At 41.2% G+C, this 13,447-nt stretch overlaps 4 protein-coding genes across 8 annotated transcripts; 2 read left to right on the top strand and 2 right to left on the bottom strand.

Moving 5' to 3' along the window:
• Positions 1-292: 292 nt before the first annotated feature.
• Positions 293-1,995, bottom strand: Ssl1 (general transcription factor IIH subunit 2 Ssl1). The gene is made up of 3 exons (XM_018101840.3): positions 1,836-1,995; positions 1,424-1,765; positions 293-1,359 (listed from the first exon to the last, which is right to left on the bottom strand). Exons 1-3 carry the CDS (start codon positions 1,898-1,900, stop codon positions 378-380), a joined length of 1,389 nt encoding a protein of 462 aa, XP_017957329.1. The 5' UTR covers positions 1,901-1,995; the 3' UTR covers positions 293-377.
• Positions 1,996-2,477: 482 nt separating this feature from the next.
• Positions 2,478-7,574, top strand: Chro (chromodomain-containing protein chromator). 2 transcript variants are annotated; one of them, XM_018101835.3, is made up of 6 exons: positions 2,478-2,647; positions 3,324-3,404; positions 3,478-3,918; positions 3,984-4,975; positions 5,062-6,337; positions 6,403-7,574. In XM_018101835.3, exons 2-6 carry the CDS (start codon positions 3,347-3,349, stop codon positions 6,498-6,500), a joined length of 2,865 nt encoding a protein of 954 aa, XP_017957324.1. In that variant the 5' UTR covers positions 2,478-2,647; positions 3,324-3,346; the 3' UTR covers positions 6,501-7,574. The 2 variants fall into 2 exon arrangements, with proteins under 2 accessions (XP_017957324.1, XP_089115472.1); XM_089259346.1 differs by lacking the exon at positions 2,478-2,647 and adding an exon at positions 2,692-2,829.
• On the bottom strand, positions 7,425-11,348 carry LOC108650220 (tRNA (cytosine(72)-C(5))-methyltransferase NSUN6). 3 transcript variants are annotated; one of them, XM_018099338.3, is made up of 2 exons: positions 11,043-11,348; positions 7,425-9,071 (listed from the first exon to the last, which is right to left on the bottom strand). In XM_018099338.3, exons 1-2 carry the CDS (start codon positions 11,073-11,075, stop codon positions 7,815-7,817), a joined length of 1,290 nt encoding a protein of 429 aa, XP_017954827.1. In that variant the 5' UTR covers positions 11,076-11,348; the 3' UTR covers positions 7,425-7,814. The 3 variants fall into 3 exon arrangements, with proteins under 3 accessions (XP_017954827.1, XP_089115480.1, XP_030241844.1); XM_089259354.1 differs by lacking the exon at positions 11,043-11,348 and adding an exon at positions 9,467-9,604; XM_030385984.2 differs by lacking the exon at positions 11,043-11,348 and adding an exon at positions 9,281-9,420.
• Positions 9,532-13,172, top strand: Arf1 (ADP-ribosylation factor 1). Of its 2 annotated transcripts, none has more exons than XM_018101842.3 (5): positions 9,532-9,669; positions 11,756-12,145; positions 12,210-12,319; positions 12,539-12,664; positions 12,967-13,172. In XM_018101842.3, exons 2-5 carry the CDS (start codon positions 11,998-12,000, stop codon positions 13,129-13,131), a joined length of 549 nt encoding a protein of 182 aa, XP_017957331.1. In that variant the 5' UTR covers positions 9,532-9,669; positions 11,756-11,997; the 3' UTR covers positions 13,132-13,172. The 2 variants fall into 2 exon arrangements, with proteins under 2 accessions (XP_017957331.1, XP_017957332.1); XM_018101843.3 differs by lacking the exon at positions 9,532-9,669 and adding an exon at positions 10,051-10,184.
• Positions 13,173-13,447: the final 275 nt, after the last annotated feature.

Here is a 13,447-nt window from a genome sequence, read left to right as displayed (position 1 = left end):
TCTCTTTAAATGATTTATGAATAATACAATATATTAAACTATTTACAATTTTTTTCAAAAGGGTTTCAATATCATCCATATTTCAACTGTATATATATTTAAGTAAACTGTCTTTACTCCACAAATATGTATCATACTACTTGAATGGTTTTTGCAAAACAGCCTACTTCCGATTGACCTTATAATTATTACTAATTTAGGGGCTTTCCATTAATTTTCCTGTTTCATTTAAAATGTAAAACATTTTTAAACAAATAAAAAATTTTATATTATATATAAACTACAATGCATTGTAAAATACAACTTTTATTCCTAAATATATGTCTTAATCTAAATAGTAATGCATGTTTTTAGTGAACAACTCAACTGATCAAGTCTTACATATTAAACTGAGGCCGTTGCTTGGAGGTGGAAGGCAGCATCGTTTGAGGTTGCTGTAGCTGCTGTTGTTGTTGTTGCTGCGGTGGTTGCTGCTGTTGTTGTTGTTGTTGTTGCTGGTGCTGCGGCATGTTGTTAGTCGCTCTGCCACCTTGCTTCTGGTAGACCAAGCCAGCAACTCCTGGTATTGTATTGCAGCCGACGCAAGCATGCAGTGTCTCATGAATAAATATATCACAATCTATGCAGAAGAACTGATTGCAGTAGCCACACTTGAAAACACTTTTGTCTGTCACGGGATTCAGCACCCTTATGCAGGCAAAGCATTTGCGCAAGCTATCGCAGTCAGGCGATGCCGGTGGCACCATGTCATAAGACAATTCCTCGAAGTTGGGCACTGGGAACAAATGATGATAGGAGCGGGCCAAATGGGGCGCTGACACCAGCGTCAGCCCACAACATTGGCACTCGACTGGCAGCTCACAATATTTGCTGTTGCATTGTGGACAATGATGACCGGTGGTGGACAATTCGCTGGGCTCTTCAAGATTTTCGATGTGGCACATGCACATGGATAGCGGTGCATCCTTACCCTCCACCTCGTCCTTGCTGTGCGGAAAGCCCATGCGTATCAGTGAGTTATCCTGTGTCTTTGCAGCGGGTGGTGGATCCACCTGAGACAACAACTGATCTCGATAATGTGCATCGTCCAATACAGCACCAAAGGTGCCCATAGTCTGTTGCGTTAAATAGCGGCAGATGTGAATTTCTGCTGATAACGAAATAACCGAACAGCGTATTCGTTCCCTCTTCAGCTCATCTATAGTTATATTAATATCCACTGGATCGCAGGTAGTCAGTGAGCCCATGATGATAACGATTTCTCGCGATGCATGCGACGGCACCACTTTAAGGGTCTTCAACGCCAAATCCAAGCCATTTTGCAGTGAGGGCTCACTGGTTAGAGGGACATTCGCCAGGCTGCGAAAGAGTAGGATAATCAAGGTATCTCTTACACATGCTCAAAAATATTGGATCTACTAACTTTGCTAAAGCCTTGAGATGCACTCGCGAGGTACCGGTCAGCTCGGTAATTTTCTCCGCTCTCTTTGCCTTTAGTGCGATAATACCCAGCTGGCTTATGGGATTCTGGTCGAAAAACTCTTCAATAAAGATCTCCAGCAACTTAAGGGTGCATAACAAACGCGTGGGCTTCAGATCAGGCACGCTCATCGACTCAGAGCAATCTAAGACGATGAACATATGCCGCATCATTCCCAGGCGATTCTGTTTAGTCTTGTCCGCCTGTCGTTTGCGTTTTGCCTTTTGTATAATATCGGCGATGGCACCGTCCAGCAGGCCATCATCATCCTCCTTGATGGCTTCCCTGTAGCACAATACAATTCGATATACATATACACAACAAAACCTTATGAAATAGTGTCCTCTGAATATACCAAGTCTTTTCATAGCCAGTCTCCCAACGGTACTCCTTTTGGTCGTCTTGTTCATCGTCGGCCATTTTTGTTGCTTAATTAGAAAAGCAATACTATTTTTCTCGGCATGCACATCAGACCGGCAAACAAACAGTGTGCCCACAACACAGTCTGAAATAATTTGGCAGCTGAAGTATAGAGTTGCCAATATTCATAGCAAAAGCGTAAGTCAGTTGTCGGAAAGCAAGCATTGATATAGGACAGAAATAAAAAATTACAAATATTTCAAAAAATATCTCCGTGCATTATTAAATCGCATTTAATTTGATTTATCTCAATTAATGTAAAACGAACAGTGCTGCCATACTGAAAGCGGTAATACACCACGCCACGTGATTGGCTAACAAAGTGCTACAAAACGCGGACGAACGGAAAACGGCGCTACACAATTGATTGTGCATATACGACACGTTTCAAATATTAAAGTCGCCTAAATTGTACGTATTTCATAATTTACAAGGTTGAAAAAATAAAACTGTAAGTAATTAATTTAACTTAACAATAAATATACACTAGCAGTCCAGTTTTTATTGAAGTTAGAAAATTCATGTATATAAAGTAGCGCACTCAAGTGTCACCCAAGCCGTGCCCTGAAAACAGAACTGGCCACTTCGTTCAGTTGTACAAACTTTTTTGGCATTCAGAGTTGGCGCGCGTGCAATTGTGAACAGCGTTGCGCGAGTTGGAGAATAAAAACAGTCAAATTAAAATTAGTTGTTAAAATACAAACTGGTTGTTCTCTACATTTGCTCAATATACTTTTGTATATGAAGGTGTGTTTAACAAAAAAAAAAAAAAAAAAACTAAGCTAAAAAACGAAAACGCAAAGTGCATACATAAATCTCGTGGAAAAAAGCGGTCATACATGGCAAATTTTGTCTAAAATATCGCTTGATAAGGGGCTGTATTGTATCAATGATCCGTATAACAATTATAAAACCTTGAGCTAAGTTTCGTGTGCGAATGTGTGTCTATATTTAATTAATACAGTCAATGCAGATGTAAATGCAATGTGCGGCTTTTAACCCAAAAATGGCGGCTAGTTGAAAGATAAGAACAAGCAAAGAAAATTATGTATATAAATTTGAATAAATTAAATATTGTGTAGAAGAGCTCATGTTTTGATGTTGCATTTTTCGCGCCCGGTTTGCTGTTTTGTGCGTCTACTTCTGTGCGGGCGTTCGTTGCATTTTTTGGCCATTACGCTTTGTGCTCGCCTTTCTGCTGAGGCTCTGTATTCTCTGCAGCCATTACATACAGCTAAAAATTCACCACGCTTTGCTGCCAGTTGTGAATGTTGCCACTTCGTTTCACAAAACACACCACGGCACTGTACTTTATTTTTTTTTTTGCTCTCATGTGCGTGTGTATGTTTGTGCGCGTATTTCCTTCGGTTTTTATTTGTTTTTAAATTGTGACAGAAAAAAATTCAAATTGTATATTTTACAGTTACTACGGTGGTTTGTTGTATAATGTTGGCACAGGAGATTGCACCGACGGAAATAGGCAAACACGCAAATATAATAAGAGGCAAGTGGTTGAAAGTCGAAGCAAAAAAAAAAAAAAAAAAAGAAATTTTTAACAGAAAGCCTTCATTATTTAGTTGCCCAAGAGGAATTAGCCAACATGGATGTGCTCGTTTGTGGACGGTGCTTGCGCGCCTTTAACTTTGTTGAAGAGTTTCAGTCGCACAAGGAAGATGATGCCTGTGAGAAGGAAAATTCAAGTTTGAAGGAATCTCTTGACACCAAGCCTACAATTTGGGCATTCACGCTTTGGAAGGCCACACAGTTGCACACACGCAAGGAGAGTAACATTTCAAATTCCTGGGCACTTTACCAGCACTGGGTAAAGCTGGAAGAGAGCGTGCGTGAACCTTGGATTGTTGCCGGTCGGACAATACAGTCCTTTGGCAAGATCGGGCATGGCCAACTGCAGGATATGCCTGTGCGCATCACCAAAACTGTAGTGAATCCCAACAACAATAATAATAACAACAGCACTGCAAACAGTAACAACACTTCAAGTGTTTCGCCCACAAGAAGTAAGAGTTAAAAGTTTTTTTGTTATACATATATACTATATAACACAATATTCGTCCACTTAAAGAATCGCCCGGTGGCAAATTGCCAACTGTTGCTTCACAACTTAAGGATACAGAAAATGAACGGCCCAAATCTAAGCCTGGTACGCCCACTCCACCTGGAGCCTCAGCACAATCGACATTATCGGGCGTTGTCAAGAATAACAATCGCATTGCCACGCGAGTCGATCCCAAAACTGAGCAGCGTACTGAGGAGGCTGTGGACAGTATTGTGGCGAAACGTTTTAATCCACGCCGGAAAACCCATGAATATCTGGTTAAATGGGTTGATCGGTCGCACAATGAAAACACATGGGAGGTAATGGCCAATCTGGAGCGAGTGCCCTACTTTCTTCAAATGTTTGAAAAGCAGCTGGCGCGGCAAAAGCTTAAGCGAGAGAAGAGCCTAGATGCTTTGAAGCGTATGCAGCAGGAAAAACCACAGCAAGACAAACAACAGTCTCACACTGGAGGCAAATTGGACGCAGCGCCGCATAGCCCACAATCCTCTGCAATATCACCCAATTCAACCACTGGCGCATCGCGTCCATCGCGCACTTCCAAGACCAAAGCTATGGATCAATTTAAGCAATGGGTTAACGAAGGTGGTGCCGGCGAAGGTTCGACGTCGCCCTCCTCGGCTAATGAGGATGAGTCCGCAACGGAACAGGAATGGTCGACAACTGGTTCGACGGCAGCAGGTCTTAAGCGGAAATTAAATCATACAGATTCCAGTTCGGATGCTGCTGGACTAAATGTTTCCAATGACTCGATGGAACTGGAAGATCTTGAGGAGGATCTAATACCTTCACACACAGTGAAGCGTTTAAAAAACGGCGGCAGTTCCGTGCAGCTGAATAAGCCCAAAATGCCAACCGCGCCTCGCATCAATGGCAATTCGTCGTCCAGCTCTAATTTTGGGGATAAGGAGCAAAAAATGGGTGAGGTCATCTACACGGAGGATAGCACAAGCACGGGCATGTTCCGAAAGCCCGAAATGCCCAATACTATACACGCAGTAAGTTCGGATGGTCTATAAAAATATTTATATTTATTTATAATATATAAAATAAATATATTAACCTCAACTCTTTCCTTTTTAAGAAACGAAATAAGCTTGAGTGTCCAGTGCGTTATTTATCTCGCTCTGAAATGGTCAACAACAACAGCGGTATTTTTCGGGTAGAGCAATCGGAAAGTAGCGCACCATCACCAGTTCCAAAACCTAGCCAAACAACCACATCCACGGTGGCCAAGCGTATGACTGTTGGTCGATCATCTGGCAACAATTCACCGGTTACCGTTGGTCAGCGCACGCATGTGTTGCGCACTCCTGGCCAGGTGCCTCCTATGCAACGTCGGCCTGTGGGCAGCAGCAGCACGCCCAATCCGCTGCGACAGACGCCAATGGCCGCCCGAGCTGGAGGCGGAGCTACCACTGGAGCTGGAGCACGCATGCTGGTCACGCGCGCCAATACGCCACAGCAGCGACAAGTGGCTGGATCCAAGGCGGTAACGCCCGAGCAAAAGATATTGCAATTATCAAAGTCTGGGGATCTCAAGGTGACGCGGAAGGTGATGACCCGAGAGGATCTACAGGCCCAGCGTGTTGCGCAGGTGCGCCAACAGCGTCAGCAGCAAGCTCAAGCATTGCAACAGCAACAGCAGCAGGTGCAGATCCAGAAGGTCCAACAGTTGAACCCACTGAGACAACGCACGGCAAATGCAACAGTCGCTAAAGCACAACCCATGCAAATCGAGATGGAGGTGGAGCAGGACGATCTGCAACAGCATCAGGCACAGCTGTGTCCCATTACTGGCAAGCTAATTGGCCAAGAGGAGACGCAGCTTCAAATGGAACAGGAGCAACAACAGGAACAGCAGCGCGAACAGCTAGAGGCTGCCGCTCAAGCCCTGCTTGGAGGTGATCAGCAGGTGCTCACCAACGAGGATGGCTCCGCACTGTTGGTGCGTGGCGAAGATGGCACAGTCTATCAGGTGGCCGGCAAGAATGCCGAGGGCCAGACAATACTCGTGACCCAGGGACCCGATGGGGAGCAACAGTTCGCCTATGTGGCTGCCGCCGAGGGCGATGATCAGGATGTGCTAACGCTGGACAATGCTGTGGCTGAAGCCGTCGCTGCTGTGGGCCAACAAGGCGAAGCCACCGCTGATGGCGAGCATATACTTGTGACCATGACTGAGGAGGAACTGGCCCAGCACCAGGCTGCGGTGTTGCAGCAGCAGCAACAGCAACAGGAAGCGGCATCAGCGGGCAGCACACCGCACACGGCGCAGATTCACATCACAACATCGGATAGCGATGGCACCGAGGCACAAATACCTGCCGAGGTGGTGCAAGCGGATTTACCTTCCCCAGGTAAGCGATTGCTATTATTCTAAAATAATTTTTAATCAATTTATAATAATTTATTCAAATTACAGGCGGAACCCGTCGCGTAGTTTTGCTGCTGCAGGATGGCACCTTCATGATGACTGAGATGCAAGAAGATCAGTTCAAGACGCTAAATATCCCGACGTAAATAATTAAAAACAAAAGATATGTAGCATGTATGTAGCTCGTAAGCTAAATAACGACACATAAGGATGAAGCACGGGCCGTTGTTGTAAGGATACACAAAACACACATACACACAAGAGAGAAAGAAATCCGATTAAAATTTAAGCATCGGCATCCTGTAGCTGTAGCTGTAGCCGTAGCTGTTCCCATTTTGCCAACCATATCGCACATTGAGCATACGCATTCCCCATCCTTTTGCTCTAAAACCTTCTATTTTTTTAAATAATTCAATTCGACCTATTCAGAAAGTCCAACCAAACAAAAAGAAAAAAAAATAGCTAGCTATGCAGTAATTGAAGTTTTCTTCAGTAAAGTAACTGTACTTTGACTTGATGGGGTTGAGATCTGTTTTATAAATGCATATATGAGTAAAAAGCTATGCAAGGTTTGAAGATTGCAGAGTTTTTTTAATCTAATGGTAAAGTCGATTCCAAGCGTAATCTTCAATCATGAACAGCGGCAACAAATATACATTAGATAACTTACATACAAATCAACTTGTACTTGTATTAATTAAAGCAACAAATTATAAACAAAAAAAAACAAGCAAACAAAAACTATCTAATTTAAATAACTTTAAATAAATCACAATGCAATTCTTTGTTCTAAGCAACAACTAAATGCAGCTGTTGCATTTTGAAGAACAGTTAAATATACTATTTAGATAACTCAGCAAAACATTTAGAACACACACACACAGACGTGCAGAGGCACACACTGACACACACAAAAGCATACAGATACACACACTCAGCAACAACAATTTAGCGATAGATCATGTAATTGTAATATTATAATTATTAATATGTATTGTACATTATTTAAGTAATTTTTAAAATCGAATGAACTAAAGCAAACAACAATATGCTAATTTCGTTATTAAAAAAACAAAAGAGAAAACAGAAGAATTGCCACAAACACTTAACAAAATGCATAGATGTAAAATATAAACAAATATATATATTAACTGCAATTTAAATTAAAATAATAAAACAAGATGAAATTCAGGCGATTTCAAAAGGACTTTGGATACAAATTGATGAATTGATAATTGGGAAAACGAGTTCGGTGTAAATTAGTTAACTTAGAAATAGCAATTTCAAGTCAACTTAAAAAAAAAAAATAAGTATTTGACTCTGGATGAATCCGAATAACTCATCTTGAATGGAGAAAACGACTAAATAAAATATAGTTCCGATATTTTGATTTATATATTCTTCTTTTATATAGCTTTCAATCATAGTTATAAGTAGTTTAGTTCATATCATAACAACGCCTAATCCAAAACCTTCTGAAATTTGGCTATAAAGAAGCCGACAGTATCCAAGTTTTGCATACGATTCTCATGACTTGGCCCAAAACGCTGCAGAAGGTCGCGCTGGGCAGCATCTAGATCTGGCAATGGTAGACCAGGTGCGCCCAGTTTCGGTGTTGCATCCACCAGCTGCAGTTGAGTGTATTTGCGTAAAGCCCAGGACACGATCTCCTCACATTCAGCCTCGGTAACGGTGCAGGTGCTGTAGACAAGGATGCCACCAGGACGAAGCAAGGGCACAGCCTGAGAGAGTAGATTGCGCTGTATATGTGGGTAGGATTGAAGCACCTTGGGCTGCTTAATGTTGCAACAGAGCTGCGGACGATTGCCCAATCCACTGCAGGGTGCATCCAACAGTATGCGATCAAAGCTACCAGATGCAAATGGCGGAGCTATTGAATCTGTAACACTGCTGTCATCCCATGCTTTTGTAGCATCAAATTGATGCGCCGTAATGCAAGTGTAATTGGCAAGCTTCTCTTTCATGGATCGCACACGATTCGCTGAGTTATCCAGGGCAATTATGGTGCCTCTGTTGCCCATCAGTTCGGCCATGTGTGTTGTCTTGTTGCCTGGTGCCGCGCACATGTCAAGAATGCGTTCACCCGGCTGTGGATCTAGCACCCTTACGCATACCATTGAGGGCAAGTTCTGGAGCAGTGCATCCTCATCACTTAGATCTCCCAATGTGGGAACTCCACTCACATTCGTTTGCATGCGCACTGCAATTCCCGAAGCTGGCTGTTCCTTGTTGTTGTACAGCTGATGGCGTTGCATGAGCACCTCACCCACACCTACGTAGATCTTCTCATTGCAGTCGTAGCGAGTTGCTGTGCCCCGTTTGCATTTTCCTGGCAAATCGGCAAACACATTGACAATTTCATGAAGCTGAGTGCCTGATTCCATAGCCAACACGCCAGGAGCATAAATGTGTGCACCACGCAATACCGCAGCGCCGCAACTGGTGTCAACGATAATCTCTTTGCGGCAGTCATCATATGTATTTTCCGCTGTTGTGTCCAAAGGTGAAATACACAGCATTTCAGGTATTTCTTTCAACTCATAAACTCGAGGAGCTGACGAACCATAAAGCGCGCTTAATTTGGTTTCCAATTTCAGTTTGTAGTCCACCACACTGGTGCGTAGTGTGTTGATGCGATATGTTGTAGTGCGGGGCGTCTTGCAGAGCCATGGTAATAATTGGTTCAATTCGTCGGACTGCGTAATAATTGATGAAAATTTACTGGCTTTAAAACAAAATCACAAACTAAACATCAGTGTTGAGTAATTAGAGCAATGTTGCCCTAGTAGACAACAGAATTATCGATATATCATTCTTGACCGGCAGCCTCATTAGACCACATATTGACAGAAGTGCCGCTTAACTGTTTCCCCTATCTCGAAACACTGTTGTAATATTGACTCACGTTGACTTTAAGAATTTGATTTTCCAGTAGAAATGCTTTGCCATAAAATGGAGTTTTTGGATAAAACATTCTATAAATCGATTGGAATATCTAGCATGTCACGCTTGTTATCATCTCTAAATTCAACACACCGGCCTCGCTTGTGGACAAGACGTGGCAGCATATGAATGCCGTATAAAAACCCACCATAGCATATTATAGTGCTGCTGCTCTAGCATACGGGCACGCTCAGCATTGCGTTCATTTTCAGCGTTGGTGAATTCGCAGTTTTTTCAAAGGCAAGTGTATTCTCGGTCAAGTTTTATTTCGCTCTGTGATTTTTAGACATTTCCAAGCAGAAATTTCTAAAATTTCTGCTCAAATTGGTGTGCGTTTGATTCAATTATTTGGTGCGTATTGTTTATAAATCAAGTTTTAGATGCTACTATTATAAAACGGCGCCTTATTGTAAAAAGCTGGTAGCATTTTTATCTTTTTGTATTAAAAGTGCTGCCGCAGCAATGTGGGTGATGTTGGTGTATTAGTGTAGAAATTTTAACATACGCACACATGCATCTGACGTGAGCAACTTGCGATGGGAGTGGTATTGCAATCGAATGCACGAAATTCAAATTATCGTTCACAATAAAAAGAATAAAAGCCTCATCGCTCAACTTTTTAAGCTACTGCACATTTATTCAAATTTAATTTTGCATTGTGATAGTATTTCTCTATTATATAATGCATTTTTTATTGAATTTCTTTTAAAAGTGAGAACAATCGATTGTCCCATACAGGGGAAATCGATTAACGGTATCGCAACCAACTCTGTGTCATCGCCAACTTGTACATTCTTCTTTGCTGTCGGTTTTGAGGCAGAAAATTTGGTCAAAGGGAAATTTACAAAAAAACTATAAAGAAAACGGTAAATAATGAGTGCAAAGTGCAAATAATGAAAACGGAATACGAAAGCAATGTCCAAAGTGCAAATCAATCAAATATTTCGACTAAAAATTAATAAAACAAGGCTACCGCTGTTCAACGAAAGCAAATGAAAAAAAGCATACGTCGCCGTCATCATTTCTTAGTACTCACACAAAGGCATCCACTCACACACACACACACATACACTTAAAAAATTGCATAGGGCTGTCTAATGTGTGCGTGGTTTACCCAGTGTATTAATTTGCTACGCAAACAATGGAAAATAAACAATTCTACACGTTTGATGAGCTTTCAACTCCATCAATAGGTGTCTATGTGATTTTCGTTTTGCCAAACTCGACTTAAACAACGAGAATGTAACACGCACACAAGACTTTAGGCAACCCTAAACTCTCATGTGCGTATATGTGTTTATGTACCGTGTCTGTGTGTGCGTTGCAGGGTGTTGCTGCTGCTGTGCTGCTGGCCGCGGCACATAAAAGTTGCTACGTGTAGTTTTAATTTTCTTACACATATTTTTTGCGAAATTGCGTCCGTATCGTTTAGTTTTGATTTTTCTCTTTGCAAAGGCACGACACTTAGACAGTATTTATGCAAGTTTTTCTAATAGAGTGCTCATCACTTGTTATTTGCGCATTCCCTTTTTAAAGGTAACAACTCAAGTCGGCTCTGTGTGTGCCACATTGTTGTTGTTTTCTGTTCGAAATCAATTAAAATTTCAATTCAATTGTAAATTGGAGTAAATTGATGTGTGAGTGTCTGTACTTTACTCACAAAAATGCACACACACACACATACGCACTAACAATAGTTAAATCCGCTACTGTTGCTGACTCACCACAGATTTCGACTTGGACAGCGGTCGAGTCATCGAGCGGGAGCGCTAAGCATTTGCACTGATAAATCTAGCATATTTCCCACCTCCAATCATTTACGCGCTCTGCCACTACACGTTTTTCCTTTAAAAAGACGTGCGACGCAGACGAACAAAAAAATCAATACCTTATCAGTTGCTGCGACGTCAGCGTCAGCGTCGACTGAGCACCGGCTGTGAACCTAACAGTCAAATCAATGTTGTCTTTTCTTTATTTTTGACAGGCTCTTTTCTTTGTTGATTCTATTTTTCTGAATGCGAGACTTCTTGAACTTGCTGCGGTTGTCAATGAACTTTTTTGGTAAAAGCTTTTCCTTGGCAATTTCTACACTTTCTCGCTGGCTAAGTGGCTCGCTTGGATGAGGCAGATTTGTTAGCTCGCATTTTCATTTTTTAATGGTAGATTTCATAATTTCATTTCGTTTTCCGGTTTACTCATCATTGCTCGCCTCAAACACGTCAGCTTCACAATCGAAGCTAAATAATTAAAACAGTTTGCAATTAAGCAGCGAAACCTGAACAACATTTGACTAAAACTTCACTACTCACATTCAATTCAGTTTAATTGCGCTCCCCTTGTTGTTATTTTATCATATATTTATTTTTCAGTTAATCGAATTAAGCTAAGTGAAACTAACTTTTGCGCTCGGTCTTTTGGTCTCTTCAATTTATTGCAGTTTCTTCTTCAAGTTGCAATAGCACCGCACACATCCACCAAAGGAGTTGCAGCAGCAGTCGACAGCAGTTCTGGCAACTCGGATTTGAACTTGTTTATAAAAGTTACTCCATAAAATACTAAAATACTAAATACGAAGAAGAAGAACAGTCAGCTGTGTAGTGTAATTAATTAATATAATAAACATCCCATCCACATTGAAAGACAAAAAGGAGAAGGAGCGAAGCAACAAGCAGCATCAACATGGGAAATGTATTTGCGAATCTATTCAAAGGCCTTTTCGGCAAAAAGGAAATGAGAATATTGATGGTCGGTTTGGATGCCGCTGGTAAAACCACAATTCTGTACAAACTCAAATTAGGCGAAATTGTTACAACGATACCTACTATTGGTAAGTAACACATCTATAATAAATAAGTAAATACTAATCTGTTCCCTATTCCGTTCACTCGCAGGTTTCAATGTGGAGACTGTAGAATACAAGAATATTAGCTTTACAGTGTGGGATGTGGGCGGCCAAGACAAAATTCGTCCATTATGGAGGCATTACTTCCAGAATACACAAGTACGTTCAATGCCACCTTTATCACTAATTACCTTTAATTCAATCTAGATGATGTTAACAACTTGTAATGATTACTTATGATTATTCAAAGTTAATTTTTGTTTCAAGACGGGACTGATATCTCTACTATTATAGGCTGCATACCTTATTTCCAATCGTTATCTTCGCACCCGATTAACATTGTTCTATGTGTTTTCTTTATATATACTTTTTATACAGGGTCTTATCTTCGTCGTTGATAGCAACGATAGAGAGCGTATCGGCGAGGCGAGAGAGGAATTGATGCGTATGCTGGCCGAGGACGAGCTTAGAGATGCAGTCTTACTAATATTCGCCAACAAACAGGTAATTATTTAGTTAGTAGTAGACAATTAATTAGTGGCTGGTTTCCTCAAGCATAGTTTTTGTTTAAAATAAACTATTTCCATGACGACAGCATTTTTGAAATAGCATATTGCGCAAACTAGACTAACGCACGTGTTAAACAAATGTTGATTGGCGTTGATAAGAAAGAAAAACTGTAGCGCGAGATAACCAGGGTCTTGAAAGTGCACTCCCACTAATTAATAGAGAAATGTATTTCCATTTCCTTAATCAATACTAAATGTCCATCTTCTCTCTCTCTCTCTATCTTTCTTCCTCTCCAGGATCTGCCAAATGCAATGAATGCGGCTGAAATTACCGATAAGTTAGGTTTGCATTCACTCAGAAATCGCAATTGGTATATACAGGCGACGTGTGCAACCAGCGGCGACGGTCTCTATGAGGGACTTGACTGGTTGTCTAACCAGCTCAAGAATGCTAATCGCTAAATAAACAACAATAATAGCAGCAGAAACAACAACAACAACAACCGCAAGAAAACAACAACAAACATAATTATACACTAAACTTTGAAATCTTCAACAACAAGAATAGCCACAACAACAACAAGAGACAACGGCATCTTACATGTGGGAATAAAAATTTAAAAAACAAGAAGACAAAGAAGAGCGATGTTCGGGTTCTGCGCATTTCCATATTTTCCAACAAAAACATACAAAAGTAAAAGAATAAACACGCAAAGCCGATGCTCGCATAATTTAAACTTGTTTAAGAATCGCAAACAAAACTACACACACACACACA

Source organism: Drosophila navojoa, chromosome 4 (assembly GCF_054131105.1).
Source record: "Drosophila navojoa isolate 15081-1374.11 chromosome 4, UAZ_NAV_1.0, whole genome shotgun sequence".
Lineage (NCBI taxonomy): Eukaryota > Metazoa > Arthropoda > Insecta > Diptera > Drosophilidae > Drosophila > Drosophila navojoa.
Note: the sequence above shows the minus strand (reverse complement) of the source record. Positions and strands in the feature narration are given on the sequence as shown.

Excerpts from the sequence above, each read along its gene's own strand:
- Chro (XM_018101835.3), top strand. The coding sequence starts at position 3,347 with ATGTTGGCACAGGAGATTGCACCGACGGAAATAGGCAAACACGCAAAT. Across the intron at positions 3,405-3,477 it reads ACACGCAAATATAATAAGAG|TTGCCCAAGAGGAATTAGCC; the intron begins GCAAGTGGTTGA and ends TTCATTATTTAG. Across the intron at positions 4,976-5,061 it reads TGCCCAATACTATACACGCA|AAACGAAATAAGCTTGAGTG; the intron begins GTAAGTTCGGAT and ends TTCCTTTTTAAG.
- LOC108650220 (XM_030385984.2), bottom strand. The coding sequence starts at position 9,349 with ATGTTTTATCCAAAAACTCCATTTTATGGCAAAGCATTTCTACTGGAA. Across the intron at positions 9,072-9,280 it reads ATCAAATTCTTAAAGTCAAC|TCCGACGAATTGAACCAATT; the intron begins GTGAGTCAATAT and ends ATTATTACGCAG.
- Arf1 (XM_018101842.3), top strand. The coding sequence starts at position 11,998 with ATGGGAAATGTATTTGCGAATCTATTCAAAGGCCTTTTCGGCAAAAAG. Across the intron at positions 12,146-12,209 it reads TACAACGATACCTACTATTG|GTTTCAATGTGGAGACTGTA; the intron begins GTAAGTAACACA and ends GTTCACTCGCAG. Across the intron at positions 12,320-12,538 it reads ATTACTTCCAGAATACACAA|GGTCTTATCTTCGTCGTTGA; the intron begins GTACGTTCAATG and ends CTTTTTATACAG.
- Ssl1 (XM_018101840.3), bottom strand. The coding sequence starts at position 1,900 with ATGGCCGACGATGAACAAGACGACCAAAAGGAGTACCGTTGGGAGACT. Across the intron at positions 1,766-1,835 it reads ACTGGCTATGAAAAGACTTG|GGAAGCCATCAAGGAGGATG; the intron begins GTATATTCAGAG and ends ATTGTGCTACAG. Across the intron at positions 1,360-1,423 it reads CATCTCAAGGCTTTAGCAAA|CCTGGCGAATGTCCCTCTAA; the intron begins GTTAGTAGATCC and ends ACTCTTTCGCAG.